Consider the following 17,999-nt stretch of genomic DNA (forward strand, 5'->3'; position numbering starts at 1 on the left):
TATGTAATATTCGATCATTTTCCTCAATAAATAAATGATCAAGTATAATATTTGTGTCTCATTTGTTTAACTGGTTTCTATTTATCCACTTGTAGGACTTGAGTGAAAATCTGATGACGTTTTAGGTCATATTTATGCAGAAATATAGAAAATTCTAAAGGGTTCACAAACTTTCAAGCACCACTGTATGCAACGGTAATGGACAAGTTGACAGATAAGATTAGACAGGAGCCCCCATTGACTATGATGTTTGCTGATGAAATTTTGATCTGTAGCAAGAGTAGGGAGCAGGTTGAGGAGACCCTGGAGAGGTGGAGATATGCTCTAGAGAGGAGAGGAATGAAGGCCAGTAGGAACAAGACAGAATATATACATGTAAATAACAGGGAGGTCAGTGGAATGGTGAGGATGAAGAGAGTAGCTTTGATGAAGGTGGATGACTTTAAATACTTCTGATCAACAGTACAGAGTAACAGGGATTGTGGAAGTGAGGTGAAAAAGAGAGTGCAGGCAGAGAATGGGTGGAGAAGAGTGTCAGGAGTGATTTGTGACAGATGGATACCAGCAAGAGTGAAAGGGAAGGTCTACAGGACGGTAGTGAGACCAGCTATGTTATTAGACTGGAGATGGTGGCACTGACCAGAAAACAGGAGATAGAGCTGGAGGTGGCAGAGTTAGAGATGTTAAGATTTGCATTGGGTGTGACAAGGATAGACAGGATTAGAAATGAGGACATTAAAGGGTCAGCTCAAGTTGGACAGTTTGGAGACAAAGTCACAGAGGCAAGATTGTGCGGGTTTGGACATGTGCAGAGGAGAGATACTGGGTATACTGGGAAAAGGATGCTAAGGGTAGAAGTGCCAGGCAAGAGGAAAAGAGGAAGGCGTAAGAGAGGGTTTATGGATGTGGTGAGAGGGGACATACAGGTGAACGGTGTAACAAAGCAAGATGTAGAAGATAGGAAGATATAGAAAAAGATGATCCACTGTAGCAACCCCTAACAGACGCAGCTGAAAGAAGAAGATTAACGACAAGGATTAAAATCAAATTAAGAATTTGACAAAGAAGAACGTCCCTATGATCCTCTGGGACCAGGGCTGATTACCCCAGCTGTAACAGCAACAGTGGGATTTCCACTTTTACTACTGTGTATTTCCTTATTCAATTGCCCCCTATAAATTTTTATTGCCTTCAGTCAGCATCTAACACCACTTGTATTATTACAAGTTGAATACAATCATAGAGTGAAATTGGTCTTACTTCACGTTGAAGTCCAAATGTCTAGGAAAATCTATTTTTCCAGCTAGAATCTTCTGGTATATGCCAAAGGGATTATCATCAAAAAATGGAGGATAACTACAAGGAACAAAAAAAAGAAAGAATTTATTACATTTCTGAATTAAAGAGTTAAAAATTCAACACAGATTACAATAAAAATTAGAAGAAAAAATAAAAAACAATCAAATTACATAGAATATAATTTTATTTGCTAGTGCATAGGAGCCTTCAGTGGTAAGTCCCAAAGAAATAGGGCTAATATATATAAAAAAGTGCACATTTTATTGCTTGAAAAGACTAAAGTTGTATGTGAATAGTGACTTTCAGGATGCCTTCTAAAACCAACCTTATCCTTCAAATAGCACAGTTCTTCAAATAAGAGACACTGGGATAGTGAATGAAAAATAACATTACTAGGTTTTCCTTTACTTTTAATTATAACTTAATTTCAATTTGACATTTTATCACAGAACTGTGCTAGGAGTGCAAAAAACGTACACAAAATGGATCCCACCATTAAAGTAACTCCATCCTGAAAGATTTCCTGGATGCAGAATTTTCTGTGAGGAATCTGTATGTTCTCATGATTACGTTTCAGCAGACAGACATATCGTTGAATAATCCAAAAATATGCTGTGAGGTCTACCGATGACACTAACTTGATGACAGTTAATCACATTGAATCATGTCCTACAAAGGAATATAGTCCCAGGCTGGATTGTTTCCACTGCATTGCCATGAAATCTGGTCCTCCATCACAGCATCTTCAAGATATGTCAATTTTTGCCATGTTTACACCATTAAGTGTCTTGTTCAGATTTTATTGTCTTTAGATAAGACATCTCCAAATCTATATTGAAAAAGCACCTATATATATATATATATTATGTGTCGTGGATTCTGTGTTGTCCAGTGTTCTATGTAGAATGTTCTGGAGAAACATAGTTTCATTTCACTGTATGCTGTACTACTGTATATGGATGAAATGACAATAAATACTCTTGAATCTTGAATCAATTGCTATCCAAACTCTTAGGTTATAGAGAACACTGCTGCCAAATTGGTGTATCATGACCCTTGATAAAGTAAATAATTTATTGTTATAACAACATCAGTTGCATGGAAGTTGATTTGGTGAAGCTCATACAAGTGATGGAATAAAAATAGGAAAAATATTGCTTAACAGTCTACATGCAACTAACATAACAAAAATACAGATACAGTGGAACCTCGGTTCATGAACGTCTCGGTACACGTACAACTCGGTTTACGACCAAAAAGTTCACCAAACTTTTGCCTCGGTTCACAACCACACACTCGGTATACGAACAAGCCAGTTTCCCTTTCAGTTTGTGCACGCTGATGATTTCCGCACGTATTGCATTGTTCTCGGTCAGACCTGCGTGCTTGCATGCTTTCGCTGCGAACTCTTTGTGCTCTATTTCATTTCCCTTCCGGTTAGTACGCGCCGATTACTGTATTTAAGCACGTGTTGCGCCGCTTCATTGTTCTCAGTCAGACGTGCGTGCTTTATCTGTGATCTCTCGGTGCTCTACAGTATTTCGTGTGTTTTTGCAGTTAACCATGGCTTCTAAGCAAGTGAAGAGTGGTGAGAAGAAAGTTTTGCAGAAAATTGAAATCAAAGTAAAGAAAGAAATTATTGAAAAGTATGAGCGTGGCGTTCGTGTTACTGATCTTGCCGCCGAGTACAAGAAGTCAAAATCATATCTAAAGCAGAAAGAATCTATTAAAGCAGCTGATTTTATAAAAGGAGTTACAGCGTTAACCAGGCAGAGGCTTCAAGTGCTGGAAGAGGTGGAAAAACTGTTTACCAGTTTACTCATTTACCAATTTGAGAACCCTCATGCTTTCAAGCAGCACAATGTAAACAAAGCCAGACTGCTAGTAATGTGGAGGGCAAACACAAAGGGTTGGGTCACAAGGACTTTATTTTTGGAATGGCTGCATGAGGCTTTCGTTTCCACCAGCTAAACAGCTAAAATCCCAAGAAATCACATGAGAGAAAACACCTGAAGGAAAACATCCCTCCATTGCGGAGCCAAACTCTTCCTCCTCTCCACCCAGTTCCTCCTCACTCAATGCCAGAACTCGACTCATGCAAGGTTAGTTTTCTTGGTGGTTTATGGTTTTTGTATTACGGATTTTTCAAATGTTCATTTTTCGGTTTGTAGCGTGAATTGTTGCAGTGTTATTTTTCACTTTTTTCAAATGTTCATTTTTTATGTTAGTAGCGAGATTTGTTGCAATGTTAGTTTTCTTGGTGGTTTATTAAATTACAGTTTTTTCAAATGTTCATTTTTTTCCCCTGTGCTTAAAGCTCATTAAAAAAAGTGTTTATACAGCGATCGGTTGCAAGACTATAGTGCGAACTCCTGTAATGTTACTTTCTTGGTTGCTTGTGGTTGGTTTTTAAATAAAGTTTCGGATTTGTTCAAATGTTCCTTTTTTCCCCCCCGTGCTTAAAACTCATTAAAAAAAAGTGTTTTATACAGCGATCGGCTTGCAAGGCTATAGCGCGAACTGCTGCAATGTTAGAGAGAGAGAGAGAGAGAGAGAGAGAGAGAGAGAGAGAGGGTGAGCGAGCCTGCGTGCTGGAGAGAGAGAGAGAGAGAGAAAGAGAGAGAGGCGAGCGAGCCTGCGCTTGCAGCTGAACAGGGAGCCTGGGTGTTTTGTGTCAGTGTTATTCAATGTTTTTACATTAGTTTACTATTACACTGTGCATTCTATGGTGTAATTAACTATATTTGTGCTTAAAAATCTTTTAAAAAAAATATATTTACATACAGTTCGCACGGTCTGGAACGGATTAATTGTATTTACATACAATCCTATGGGGGGAATTTGCTTCGGTTCACTGAGGTTCCACTGTATATATATTCATGAGACTAATGATGAAGACTCTCAAAGCCTTCTCAATTGGTTCAGCCAATTAACTGGCCTTCAGACAAAATTCACTGGATTAATGTAGAAGACTCTTAAAGTCTTAACCTCTGGATCAATCAATCTCTTGGTCTCCCCTTACTGTTAGAATTCAAAACACTTGTTTTGACTTGATGGCCACTACATAATTCTGGTCTTCTGTGGTAAATCAGGTCCACGGTTCTGAAAAAGGTAGCCATTTTAAATACATAAATAAATAATTGGCTAGCTCACTCTCCGTAGGAGCTTGTGTGCTCACGCAGCAGTGTCAGGGTGGGGAAGTTGGGAGGGTTTGTGGATTAACTGGTGCGAGACACACATGCATGTAAGGGTTCAGTCTGTCTCAATTGCTTCATCAGCTTCCTGCGGTGCGCGACTGAGAAACAGCCAGCACATGGAAGAAGAGAAAAAAGGCAAGAGCTGGAGGAAGCTGGTGTATGTGGATGACGAAGAGAAGGCAGGCTTCCAGGAGGAGGTCCCTCAAGTGATTGTCACTCCAGCTAAATGACCTGGAAACTTAAGTGACTGTTGTGACTAACCAGAGTGAAGCAGTACTGCCGCAGGGGAATGCAAAGTTTGGTGTGGCATCCTGCGAGGAAGCCATGGTCCGCAGGGATGTGAGCCAGGCAGTGGGAGTTGGAAGTTTGGTATAGTGCCTGCAGGGGGTCACAGAAGGCTACAGGGATCTGAGCCTAGGAGCAAGCGTGCAAAGTTATAGCTGAACTGCAGATTAGGCACCACATTGGCTGCAAGGACCCTTTAATGTTAAGACAAGGAGATGTCAGCTTTTAAAGAAGTTTAAATGCTCATGCTTTTAAGAACAGTTTCCTGCCGTGTTTTAACCTCATTTTAATGGATTGTCTGACTGATTTTAACCTCCACATGGACACTGTTTTGCTTTTAGGGATTATTTATTTATCTAATGACTTTTGGAACACTGCACAATTGTACACTTTGATTTTGCTTTATTTTAACTAAAAGCACTTTTGCACTTTATGCACCTACCCTTGCTTCATGCCGTACCCTCATCCAGTTACGTTATTGACAGTGTCGGGTTCAAGAGACTAACAAAACAGGAGTGGGAGGGTGAAGTGAAGCCAAGCCACACTGTCACATCTTCACTACCTCTAGCCTCTCCATGTTTCCCTAAAAAAAACCCTCTATTTTGTTTCATTCACCCTAATAACAGGGCCTTTCCTGAGAAGCATTTTCCTTACCACTCAAAGTAATTTCTGACCACCATCTGATGAGCCATCTCTTGGCACCATTTTGATCTGTGTTAAATAATGCTGCAAGTGGTGACCTGGTTGTGGCTGAACGGGGAGGTAGGGGGTAGCATTGTAGTGTGCCTTGGTTGGCTGCCTCTTGAATGGGGGTGGTGGTGGGTAATTCACTACCCACCGGTGGGCGGACGCTGCAGGCAGCATACTGTAGTGGAGGTGACTATGTGGTGGGCGAATGGTGAATTGCCCCTCGCTGCCCCATTTCATTCTCAATAGCAAGCCTGCTTACACTGTTACGCACATAGCAGGAAGTTGTCTCTTGTCAGTACATCAGACGTATTGATGACAGGTGCCTTCCTGCCGTGATAGCTGTATAGTGTTGTGCAGAAGAGCTCATCTTAACCTTTTGTCTTCACCCTTCAAGAATGTCTCTGAAACACAAATCTGATGCAAGTGCTGGTGATACAGTAAAGAAGAGAAAAACCATCATCATTGAAAATAAAGTAGAAATAATAAAAAGGTTAGAGGGAGGTGAAACTCCATCATTCATTGGCAGAGCACTTGGTTGTAGTCAGTCAACAATAGCATTTATTAAAATAATGTACCTGTTCTGACTTACACACAAACTCAAGTACAAACCTACAGTCCCTATCTCGTACGTAACCCGGGGAACTGCCCGTAATGTACTATGAAGTGAAATTTAAATTTAGTATACCTGAAATTAAGCCCCCTGGGGGATTTTGTGTTATTGGCGATATGATATTGAATCGCTTCTGAAGATGGAAAAAATATCTACATTTAACTCAATCTACAATAACATTTATAAAGTTACCAGCTTCAAGCTCCTGGAAAGTATTCTCAGTGACTTTAACAATAAAATAAAATCCATAATTAACAATACTAAAGTGTACAATTATCTAAAGTGATATCCCAAATTTTAAACTTTTTAAGACTATTATATTAAATAAGCACAGCACAGTAACATATTAGGTAGCGCTGTCCCGTCCTAGCTCCAGTATCCTGGGTTCAAATAACCATGACTTGTCAGTGTACATATGAAATTTGCACATTCTCTCCTTCTCTGCATGGTGTCATGGTGTTGGTGTATACTACTACAGTTTGAGTATCCCTAATCTGTAATGTCTGGGGCCAGAAGTATTTCAGATTTTGGATATTTTCAGATTTTGAAATATTTGCATTTAAATAAGATACCTTGGAGACACAATTGATCAAATAGGGAAATTCAGCCAATCTAGTTAAATGGCGAATCTTGTGTATAATAAATTATATCATCAAGGGTTATGTTAAAGTGTGTTGACGTGACAATGACTTTTTAATGACTATTAAACAAAAATAATGAATATGATGTAAAGACTATATTTTAGTTCCATTTCAAGAGGCCCATTTTGCACTCAATAACTTTTTACATTTTTTTCAGTTTATATTGGCTACCTTTTGTCATTTCTCCTGGAACTAGCTGACAGGCCAGGAGTACCTCAGCCAAGTTTCACTCCCATCATGCCTGTTGTGCTGAAAGCCATTAAAACCAACTGACGATGCATTATATCCAGTTTTCATATGGTGTGGGTGTACATACATGAAAAATAAGCTTTTGCCAACATAACAAATGGCAACATAAAAAGGCAATTTACAGCAGTATCTGTACTCATATTGCAATAAGGGCACCTAACATGAATGAAGCTAATTTTGTTAACCATAAGCAGTGTCATTCCATTAACTTGCAAGTCATCTGCAATTTTAACATTGCCACACAGCACCTCTGAACTGCTGTACACGTTATATGGCGTTTCACAGGGGAGAAGTTTGTTGACTGTGTTTCTTTGCTTAGTGGCACATGATGCTTGATGGGGTATAGCCCTCTAATACAATCTGTGATTCCTTGCAGCACTCAATGGTTTGTGTGACCCATTTAAAACCCACTAGATCATCGATTGTGTGCTGTTGCTTCACAACACTCTAAGCTTCGCGGGGGACACATTGCTTTGAGCTCACACTTAAAGGCTGCACTTCCTGGATCTTATCATCTCAAGGATGTCCAATTACATTACTAGCAATTGCAGTGGATGACAGATTACATGACTGCCCCATGACATCTCAGCATAGTTTAAGATTTCCAAAGTGTTTTGTGCTTGCCAATTAATATGCTGCCAGACATCTCCTGATGACTATACAAATGTTTTCTGGGTATGATGAGTTCAACAGAAATATTGGCCTGTCTTTCACTTTTTTCCACTCAAATGGTTCAGTTTTTCTTCTCCAGTTAATCAGCTACAGAAAATGGTTTATTTTGACTTTAGAAATGTATTGTTCATGTTAAATATACTGAATACATAAATATGAGTACAAATCTTTGTCATGAAGAAAATTATGATGACTTTCTAAGGGATTTAATACTTTTGCATACTACTATATTGATTTCTTTACCATTACTGGGCAAGTTTAATTTTAAAGAATGGATATAGACAAATGTGTCATTTCTTTGAAGATGTAAAGCTGAAGTTTAATAGGTAACATTCCAGATACAAAATAATATGAATGAACTTGGTAAACCTGAAATTAAACCTAATGCATCAAAAGGGCATTAAGCCCTATTCTTACCACATCCATCTGTGGTTTGCGGTAATTATTGAAAACCTGCAGGACAAATATGTGCCAAATTTTGTATTTTAACTTCATAGCTAGAAATTTTCTTTAACCTGAAACTTATAATATTGGAAGAAAAGGCAATCAAATTATTTTTGATAATATCCCAACAGCTAACCATGCAAAATAGGATCAGAAACCCTGCAATAATTAAAAAACACAACCTCCCTATGGACAAAGATCACAAAACTGCGTATTATTTAATAAGGTGGTGCTAAAATGCCACCTAGAATTATATTTCAGGTGCATCAAGCATCTTGGCTTCATAACAGATATCTTACAATCAGATAATGTAACAACTTTCAAGACTATATCAGTCAAGATAGGCACATCATCACATAATGGGAAAATAGTTAAGCTAAATGAACCTTGCATGTTTACATATAAAAGGAAAATCCCCCTACTTAGGAATTCAACTTGAAAGCAGCCTGACAGACTTAAAAATGAACAAAAACTTCTAGAGAGTTAAAGAAGGGGACATTTTTTAACAAAGGGATTGATCAATCTACATAAGGATCTATATCTACATTAGAGTCTGTGCCCATGCACAAGAAAAAGTCCTGAAATTAATTATTTAATTTGTAATTTCTGGATATAAATCAACTTTAAAGGGGGCAGGAGAATAAATCAACCAAAAACAAATTTATATGCATTTGTTTCCAATAATTAAAAAACAGTGACATCCTAAATCACCTGCACTAGAATCCTAACAGTTCATTTGTAATTTGCAATTACCTACAGTTAATGTGTTGAATCTTAAATATAAGGCAAATGATGTTGACGCAAAAAGTATTTACTATTCCAAATAACAAAGTTGTTCATTTTAAGATATGTTTCATGAAACAGTAACACATCCACTACATTGTAGAGATGAAAATCAAAGAATGAACTGTATACCAACAAATAATTGGGTTAATGTCACGATGTCCCCTCTGAAGACTATCAAATCAGCCATGTTACATCAGATGAAGAAATCAAAAAGAAATAAACAGCAAAAGACTCAAAAAGGGAAAAAGGAAATCAGGCACAATTTGAAAAAAAGATGATTATTAACCCTGCAGAACCTGATTTGCATTTATGTACAAATAAAGCATAATGTGAGAAAAACAACACCAACAAACCTTTACACATTCACCCTACTCCTATTACATCATTAAACCCAGTCCCGTTCCTCTATATCTGTCCCTTCCATCTTCTTCCTCCATCTAAAATACACAAATGGTGATGCCATTTGCTTTGGCTCTCCTTCTCACTTGTGTATGGCACATAGTATTCCTTTCATTGTGTATTGTTTTGTTTTCTTTGACTTTTGAGATGTTCAGTGGTTTATGGTAAGTTTGATTTCCTGGTGGGCAGCATGGTGGCACAGTGGTAGCACTGCTGTCTCGCAGTAAGGAGACCTGGGTTCGCTACCCGGGTCCTCCCTGCGTGAAGTTTGCATGTTCTCCCCGTGTCTGCGTATGTTTCCTCCGGGTGCTCCGGTTTCCTCCCACAGTCCAAAGACATGCAGATTCCAAACTGTCCCTAGTTTGTGTGCCCTGTGGTGGGCTGGCACCCTGCCCAGGGTTTGTTCCTGCCTTGCGCCCTGTGTTGGCTGGGATTGTTGGCCCAGTGTGACGATGCGGATTCAGCTCCATGCTCCCATCTGCTGTTCAGGAGCCCATGAACCCAACACTGTCGGTAATGTTACCGATGAGCTAGACAGTGAGGCAACAATATAGCAAGGGGATGATATACAAAGTGCAATGTGCTTTTATTTAAAACAGTAAAACAAAACAGTGTTCAAAGTTAAATAAAGTGCCGTGGTTCCCAAAAGTCTTCATCAAATAAATAATCCATAAAAACAGTGGAATTGTGGAGGTTTAAAATCCATTAGAAAAAACAACCTTTAAAACAACGAGGTTAAAATCATGCTGGAAGCTGTCATTTTAAAAATCCGGTGCATCCTGTTTCTACTACTGGCGACCCCCCTACTTCTCCTGTCTGGACTTCAATAGGGGAGTCACCCTACACCCTACATCAGATGACCATCTTTGTACCTGCTTCTGCTGTTCCGATTGCCTCACCGATCCTTGGCTCCAGTCGGCTCCTCCGGACAGCGACTTGGGAATTCCCCCGCGACCAAGGCTCTCATGCAGGGGACACCACGTCCTAAGTCCCGACTCCCGCTGCCGGTCTTCTGGTCACTCCCTCCCTCCAAAGCAAACTCTGCGGGAGCGACCATAACTATTACTTCCCCAGGTGTCAGCCAAACGCCCAGGCGGCCTGCTCATCTGCTGTGAGCCTACTCTCACTCACTCTCCTGCACCGACTTGCTCGCTCGTTCACTTCCTGCTTCCTGCTGCAACCTCCGTTTCCTTATCTTCTTTTTCTCTTTCCTTTTTTTCCTCCTTTCCATCTGACTCAAGCTTCTATATATTGAGAGGGGCCATAGCAACTGCAGCACATTGGCAGCCTCAGGAACAATCACGGATGTGGGCAATCTCTCACATGTGCACTTGGTGAGAAACGCCCACACCACAGATCGCCCTGAGATTCGCTACAGCCACCACGACCCCTCACTAAGCCGCAAGTGCAGTGATTATTTATTTAAAAAAACTGGTCTTTGCTGAGAGAGCTGTGGACCCATAAAACCACATTCCATTCCTCCATATGACTCCACTTGCACGGGAAGGCTCCACACCACTGCCAACCCAGTGCAACTGGAGCTCAGGTCCACAGCTTAGCCACTCTACACTGCACTAAAACCAATAAACTAACACTAACCCCACAATAATAAATGCACTAACACTAACCCCACAGTAAAATCAACCCAAACCTTCTTCACAAAAACGGGACATTAAAAGAATAAGAACTTTAAAAGACAAATAAAAACCAGCAATAAATAAATGTCCATAAGATCATAAGATCAGTGTTATTCACTTTAGAGACAAAAAACAACTTAGAAATGTGTGGAAAGTAAAACTCAATTCTGGCAAAAAGAGAAGCAGGCATCATTTTGAAGAGATAAGTAGGCAAGAGATAAAAGGAACTGAAGTTTGAAGAACGGGTGTTGAAAACAATTAAAATTGCTGAATGTTTCCACTCATTCATTAGAATCAAATCAAGGTAAACACAAAAATAAGTAATAATTCTAATAACCAAAAGTAAAATAAAAGGACTAATACATTTTCAAAGGGTGTACAAACTAGGTGCTTACGTATGCAGTAATAAATCAGCCTCAATAATATCATACTCCAAATTCCTTGCCAAGACTGCAACGTTTATACTGCAGCCTATTAAATCTTCAACACTTCAATTAACTGTTACACAAGCTTACTTCAAATAAAAATCTGAATGTTAATTTTGAGCAGTATTCATTAATAAGTGTGGACAGATACAAATTTATTTAAAAACAAGTATTTGTTATTTTAGTATTAAAAATATTTTTGTCTTAAATGTTTTAATGTGACAGCTATATTGCCAGAATGCAGAACTACACATTTTTATCAAATGCTGGATATTATGCTACGTAAACCCTCAAATTTTATTTATCTGAATGACATTAAAGAATAAAATGGGACAAAAATTAATCAAACCTCTCAACAAGTATAAGACATAAAGATTATTTATAGGATATTTATGGATAGGTAAATGCACAAGACACTGCCCTAAGTAAAATCTGTTAGTTTTAATTTTTTGGCTTAATATACTAGGTGGTGTTCAGTGGAATTCACATAAAGCCACAAGTACTCCCAGTACGGGACAGAATCGCAACAATGCGGTAAAATGTGATATATTAGAAAAACCAAGAGAAAACCATCAAGGATCAACAAAAAAACCTTACCAAAAAGAATGGATGAACATATGTTAATTTCTTAAACATCAGTGAATACCATCTTTTTGAAAAATAAATATTCAAAAAACTAGGTACAGTACAGTGTATTTTCGTAGTGTCAACAAAAATTCCTTTGTATTCAGTAACTATGATCCCTACTGAAGTCAATACCTGAGATTAAGTGTGTTTACTTACTCAGGCCAAAACAGCATGGTGACACAGAGGTCATTACTGCTGCCTCACAACTTCAATGTCCTGGGTTCAAACCCAGTGGCAAGTCACTGTTTGAACATTCTTCATCTGCAGGAGTTTGTGTCTGGGTTACCTCCCACATCTCAAAGACAAGCATGTTAAATTAATCTGGTGATTCTAAACTGGATTAATGTGAGCGTGTGTGGGTCCTGTGATGGAATGGTGCCCTATAAACAGCTGATTCATACCCTGACTCTAATTTTGTCAGAGTAGGCTCTGGGTATCTGTGACAGAGAGAAGTATTAATTGGGTTAAAGAATTTTATGTTTAAATTGTATTTTAAATGTAGTCTGTATGTACTCTAAATTCAAGAGCCTTGTAACAGCATGTAACAAGTAGGAAGGTAAATTTTTAAATAGAAGTATTGATATAATAACAATGAGTTGAACAGCCCTCTATGTTTAGAACTAAATAAGCAATCTAGCAAACACTAAAGGTTGAAAACCTAAAAATAATCAGATAATCTCTATACCATTTTGATTATAACATGCTTAGGCAAAGTATTGTGGCCTGTCTCATTAGGTACTTGACTGTGTGGCCCTAAGGAAATAACATAACCAGCCCATCTAAAACCAAGTATACTGTGTATGTAGAGTTTTAACATTGGGTTTACTGCAAAAAAGTGCTATATAAAATACATTTGATTGTCTGCCACTGCTGCCAGCAAAGAAGTGTTGTTGTTACAGAGTCATAATTGAGCTATAGTGACATACCTTGAGAATATGCTGTATTTGACAAGATAAAATGAACAGACAGTAGAGAGATGAAGGTTCACTTGTGTAAATAAACATTTCACAAGGCAAAAAATTAAGTTGCTTAAAAAGTGTCAATCAGTTTATATTTAAGAAACAAAAAGTAGAAGTAAAAAAAAAAAAGACTTCCTAAATAGGAAAGAGTGTCATGAATTTCAGCTTTCTAAATGGTGACAAGAAACTCCAAAGAAATACCTGTGTGATACCTTTTATGGGAAAAACAAGCATAGAAAGTAAAACATGAGATTTTAGGGGTAAGCAAAGTTATTTTCTAAGTTATGTATGGTGTGAGGTCAAATCATATTAGATGTAGCATACATACAGTATATACTAAAAATATGCCTAAATAGAAAAGTAAGAAACAGTATAGTCTGTAAACTAAAATATATGTTTTATCAGTGTTATATAGTAATGACAGTACCAATGTGCAGGTGTCAAATTATTTTTGAATTTTAGGATTCTAATTTACTACTATAGTTCTCAGATTTTTTAATTTTTTTTAATCAATTAACTTTTATCTATCACTGTGCTAAATCAACATGAAGCCTTGGAGGGTAAATCATCAAGAGACCTCTCAGGCACATTCCTTCCATATAGGCTGTTTGTAGGCCAGAACTGAAAAGCAGAATCAGATTAGCAATCCTGAAAAAGTGGTTACAAAATTGATGGATAGCTAATTTGTAACATGGGTGGGGAAGTGGATTATAGGTCACTGCTGCTGCCTCATAGCCCCAGGATACCAAGTTTATTGAAATCTTCCAATATAAATTATAATCAATGTTCTTTCCTACTGCCAGGGTCTGTTATGCTTCTACCCTAAGCTCTACTTATTTTTTTTTTTTTTGTTATTTCCATCCATGTTTTCTTTAATAGTTTATTGCTTTTAATTTAGTTTGGAACCTAAAGAGGTAATGTCTTTGCATTGTTCATGACCCTCAGGTGCTGTTGTTAATCAAGCTACAGTCACACAAGAGGAAAAAAATAAGAATTCGGGATGGCCTCGGCGATGCCATTTGCTTTGGCTCTCCTTCTCACTTTTGTATGGCACATAGTATTCCTTTCATTGTGTATTGTTTTGTTCTCTTTGACGTTTGAGATGTTCAGTGGTTTATGGTAAGTTTGACTTCCTGGTGGGTGGCATGGTGGCGCAGTGGTAGCACTGCTGTCTCGCAGTAAGGAGACCTAGGTTCACTTCCTGGGTCCTCCCTGCGTGGAGTTTGCATGTTCTCCCTGTGTCTGCGTGGGTTTCCCCCCACAGTCCAAAGACATGCTGGTTAGGTGCATTGGCGATCCTAAATTGTCCCTAGTGTGTGCTTGGTGTGTGTGTGTCCCCGGCGATAGGCTGACGCCCTGCCCGGGGTTTGTTCCTGCCTTGCGGCCTGTGTTGGCTGGGATTGGCTGCAGCAGACCCCCGTGACCCTATGTTAGGATAGAGCGGGTTGGAAAATTTGTGGTCTTAATTCTCACTGTTTAGAATCTTGAAATTACAATAGTACTAGACAAGCCCCTGCTTTATATGTACTGATTCTAGAGTCACATATTGCAGAGGCATCAGCAAATTCCAAAGAACTACCCAGGGCAGATGGCATGAACTCAAAGGAACTCAAAGGAAGTAGATGTGTTATTTTAGAAAAACTATGGCTTCTTCCAGAGTTTACTTTTTAATTGTGATTACTGACCAGCAAGTTGATTTGATGCAAATTAATTTTTCCACATTGACATTTACTTGAGTGCATGCACATGTATTTACTCTGGTACTGCTTACTGAACATGAATACATAAGGCATGATGCACAATGGTAAGCAAGCACATAGAATGTATACGGTATCTGATTGATTATAATGTACTGGACATACTTTACTTACTGACTCAGAAAAAGTCTTGTCTAAAGGAAAAGATTTTTACTTTTTTATTTATATTTAGCCCACAGGAAATATTTGCTTTTGGCTCAAAAGCACCCTCTACAGACCACAACTGACATATGTAGTGTTGGACATGCATACCTAACTACACAGTAAACAGTCACAAAGTATAATGTATCTCTGGCTTTGGGTTAATGATTCAGAGCTATTAATTAAAAGTTTTTGTGAGTTTATTTCATCTTTTATATTTAGTTCTATTTTTTACCTTTTTTTCTTACCCCTTGTTCTTTTTCACTTTAGTTTTTCATATTTAGTTCCATTTTTTCCCTTTTTTTATAAATTATTTTGAAATCACACAACATTCCATACAAATAGATCAATTTTACATGAACAGGATTGACAACAAATCAACCCCCACCCCTGAGAAAGAGAGCATGGGCAGCAGAATAAAGCTTAAACCTAGTAAAAATAAGTAAATAGATAAATTAATAAGTGAATATAGATACATGGAGAAAAAAAAAAAGAAAATGGTGAGAGAATCTGTTTTCTCAGTGCTTTAAAAGCTTATTCTAGAATGTTATTGACTAGATCCTGCCAGGTTTTGAAAAATGTCTGCACAGATCCATTAAGTGAGAATTTTATTTTTTCCAGTTTCAAATAATATATAACATCCGTTACCCACTGACTTAAAAAGGGAGAGTTAGGATTCTTCCAGTTGAGCAAGATAAGTCTGCGTATCAATAGTGTAGTAAAGGCAATTACAGTTTGTTTGTCCTTCTCCACTTTAAGGCCATCTGAAAGTACACCAAACACAGCTGTTAATGGGTTAGGAGGGATTGCGACACCAAGGCTGTCTGAAAGGCATTTAAAAATTTTGGCCCAGAATGATATAAATTTGTCGCAGGCCCAAAACATGTGACCCAGTGAGGCTGGAACTTGATTGCACATTTGCAGGTTGAATCTTGCCCTGGAAATATTTTAGACAATTTTAAGCGAGACAGATGTGCTCGATATATAATTTTAAGTTGAATAATTGTATGCTTTGAGCATATTTTTTACCTTTTATCCTCCTTGTTCTTTTTGAAGGTATTAATACTTTGTGTAATATTAGTTTTGGTGTTTTCAATATCAGCTGAACATGTAATTGTTATTTTTGATTAAATCTACTGTTTCTTTTTTAAATAATTAGTTTCATTCTAATTGTATTTGTTCATTCATCTCTGTATACATATAATTTAAATATGCATCTTTCATTTGATTTTTGGGAGGTTTTCTATGATTTTAGCCTTCACTTTTGTAGAAATCAACACCTATACCATGAAGGCATGTACTGTCCTGAGAACATGCTACATCAGCAAGGCGCAGACAATGGAATTATTCATATCCATCGTGATTACAGTATGCAGACGATAATTTTGCTGAACCAAAGGGTGCGAGAATGAGTAAAATATCTGAGAAATTTACAATTCTGCAAAAAAAAAAAAAAAAAAAAGACACAGAGGATGAACTTAAACATTAAAAATTAAAATGTTAATCTAATGTAAGTTAAAACCAATTTGCTGCTGTTCAGTATAAATATCAGACTTTAAACTCTTTTAATTACAGTTTCTCATCAATAATAAACAAAACATTAAAAAGGTGTATACATGGCTTTGAGGTGTGAACAATACAATCCCTAATTAACTTACTTTCTTTAATTTTGTATTTTGCATTTAGAAGTGGCTCATCACAGGTAGTCTGTATAAATCTAATTTTTATGTCAACTAAGAAGTGGTAAAAGAGCTCTCAATACAAGACCTCTGTTGAAGATCTTTGGTCTAACTGAAAGAAATATGCTGGAAGAAGGTTGCTTTGTAAAACATTGCCTGTTCTCCCTAATTTCTTTCCAGTTCATTTCAGCAACCCGCACCTGCACCTTACATCAGCCCTCAGCAGAACTGGAAAAAATGCAGTCACATTAAGATACTGAAAAGTCAAGTGACCTGCCAAACTAAACTCTGTTCTGTCTCTGCCAAACTGCCATGTTCACTGCTATCTGCTATGAAGGGCACATTAAAAGGTTTTTATCAGCACCATGTTATATGATTATTTCAAATTTTCAAAAATGCAGTAAAGCTGATACATAGATGCCTTTGGATATACTGTTATCCGTAAGCTGAAAGTGTAGTCTTTTAATTCTTTTAAAGTATTTATGGACATTCGTGTTATACTTTTATAATGAGTGTTGCTAGTGAAGATACATTTGAAATGATAACCATCAACACCAATGAAAAAAAATCTTAATATCTGTCCGACAGAGTGCATTGTTCAGCAATTTGCAGTATACATCAATGGAAAAAAAAAAATAAAGCAATTATGGATTGTAGTGCCTAGACAATACTGCCATCTATTGTTGCAAAGTCATAATTTCAGAAATGTTAAGAAAAAAAAAAAAAGGCATTTCCTATTTTTAGCTAATCAATTCCTTAAATATTATTCACAGATCAATACCAGTAACTAGATGGTTCAATCAAGAACTAATCCAGAAAATAAATTAAAAAAAGCTTTTGCTTACAAATCAAAATAAAGAAAGCTGTATTGGGTGGGACTCAAAAAGTAATGACCCTGAAACTGGACTAGAAGCTGGAAGGATAAACTGAGGGAGTAATCAAATTTGCAGATAACAAAACAACAAACATTTTTAAACCACTCTTGGATCTATTTATACTACCCTGTGGTACTTTTACAGATCAAGGAGGCACCTTCCAAATATATTCACTTAAAATAACGTTGCATATTCACTAATAGATAGATAGATAGATAGATAGATAGATAGATAGATAGATAGATAGATAGATAGATAGAGTAAAATACTTTATTAATCCCAATGGGAAATTCAAATAATCCAGCAGCAGTTTAAAAAAACAAAAATATTGAAGAGTAATAAAAATGCATCATTGTCTTTTCCTAACTCCAAAGTCAAACTGTGGTGCTGGCTGACATTTGTAATTAACTAAGTACAGAATGAAGATTTTCTTTGGCTTGTTCCCCAGAATTTTTGTGACTCAAGTGAGGCCCTATAATCCATAAAGACTACCTAGACCAAAGGACCTTCAGACGATTTTAAACAGCTTTACACTCAAGATACCTATAATTACTTTTTCATAGTAATACTAATTCACTAAAAATGTCAGAAATAAAAATATAGGATTCATGCACACCTTGGAAAAAC

At 37.4% G+C, this 17,999-nt stretch overlaps 1 protein-coding gene across 1 annotated transcript in view; it reads right to left on the reverse strand.

Moving 5' to 3' along the window:
- prkx (protein kinase X-linked) overlaps positions 1-17,999 on the reverse strand; it is a gene marked incomplete at its 5' end in the record, with an annotated part of 186,656 nt that overhangs the window by 22,964 nt on the left and 145,693 nt on the right. The window contains one exon of the mRNA XM_039746226.1: positions 1,261-1,356. Coding sequence (XP_039602160.1) covers positions 1,261-1,356 — 96 coding nt within the window. The remainder of the gene's footprint in view (positions 1-1,260; positions 1,357-17,999) is intronic.

The sequence above is a fragment of the Polypterus senegalus genome, chromosome 2, assembly GCF_016835505.1.
Source record: "Polypterus senegalus isolate Bchr_013 chromosome 2, ASM1683550v1, whole genome shotgun sequence".
NCBI classification, from domain to species: domain Eukaryota; kingdom Metazoa; phylum Chordata; class Cladistia; order Polypteriformes; family Polypteridae; genus Polypterus; species Polypterus senegalus.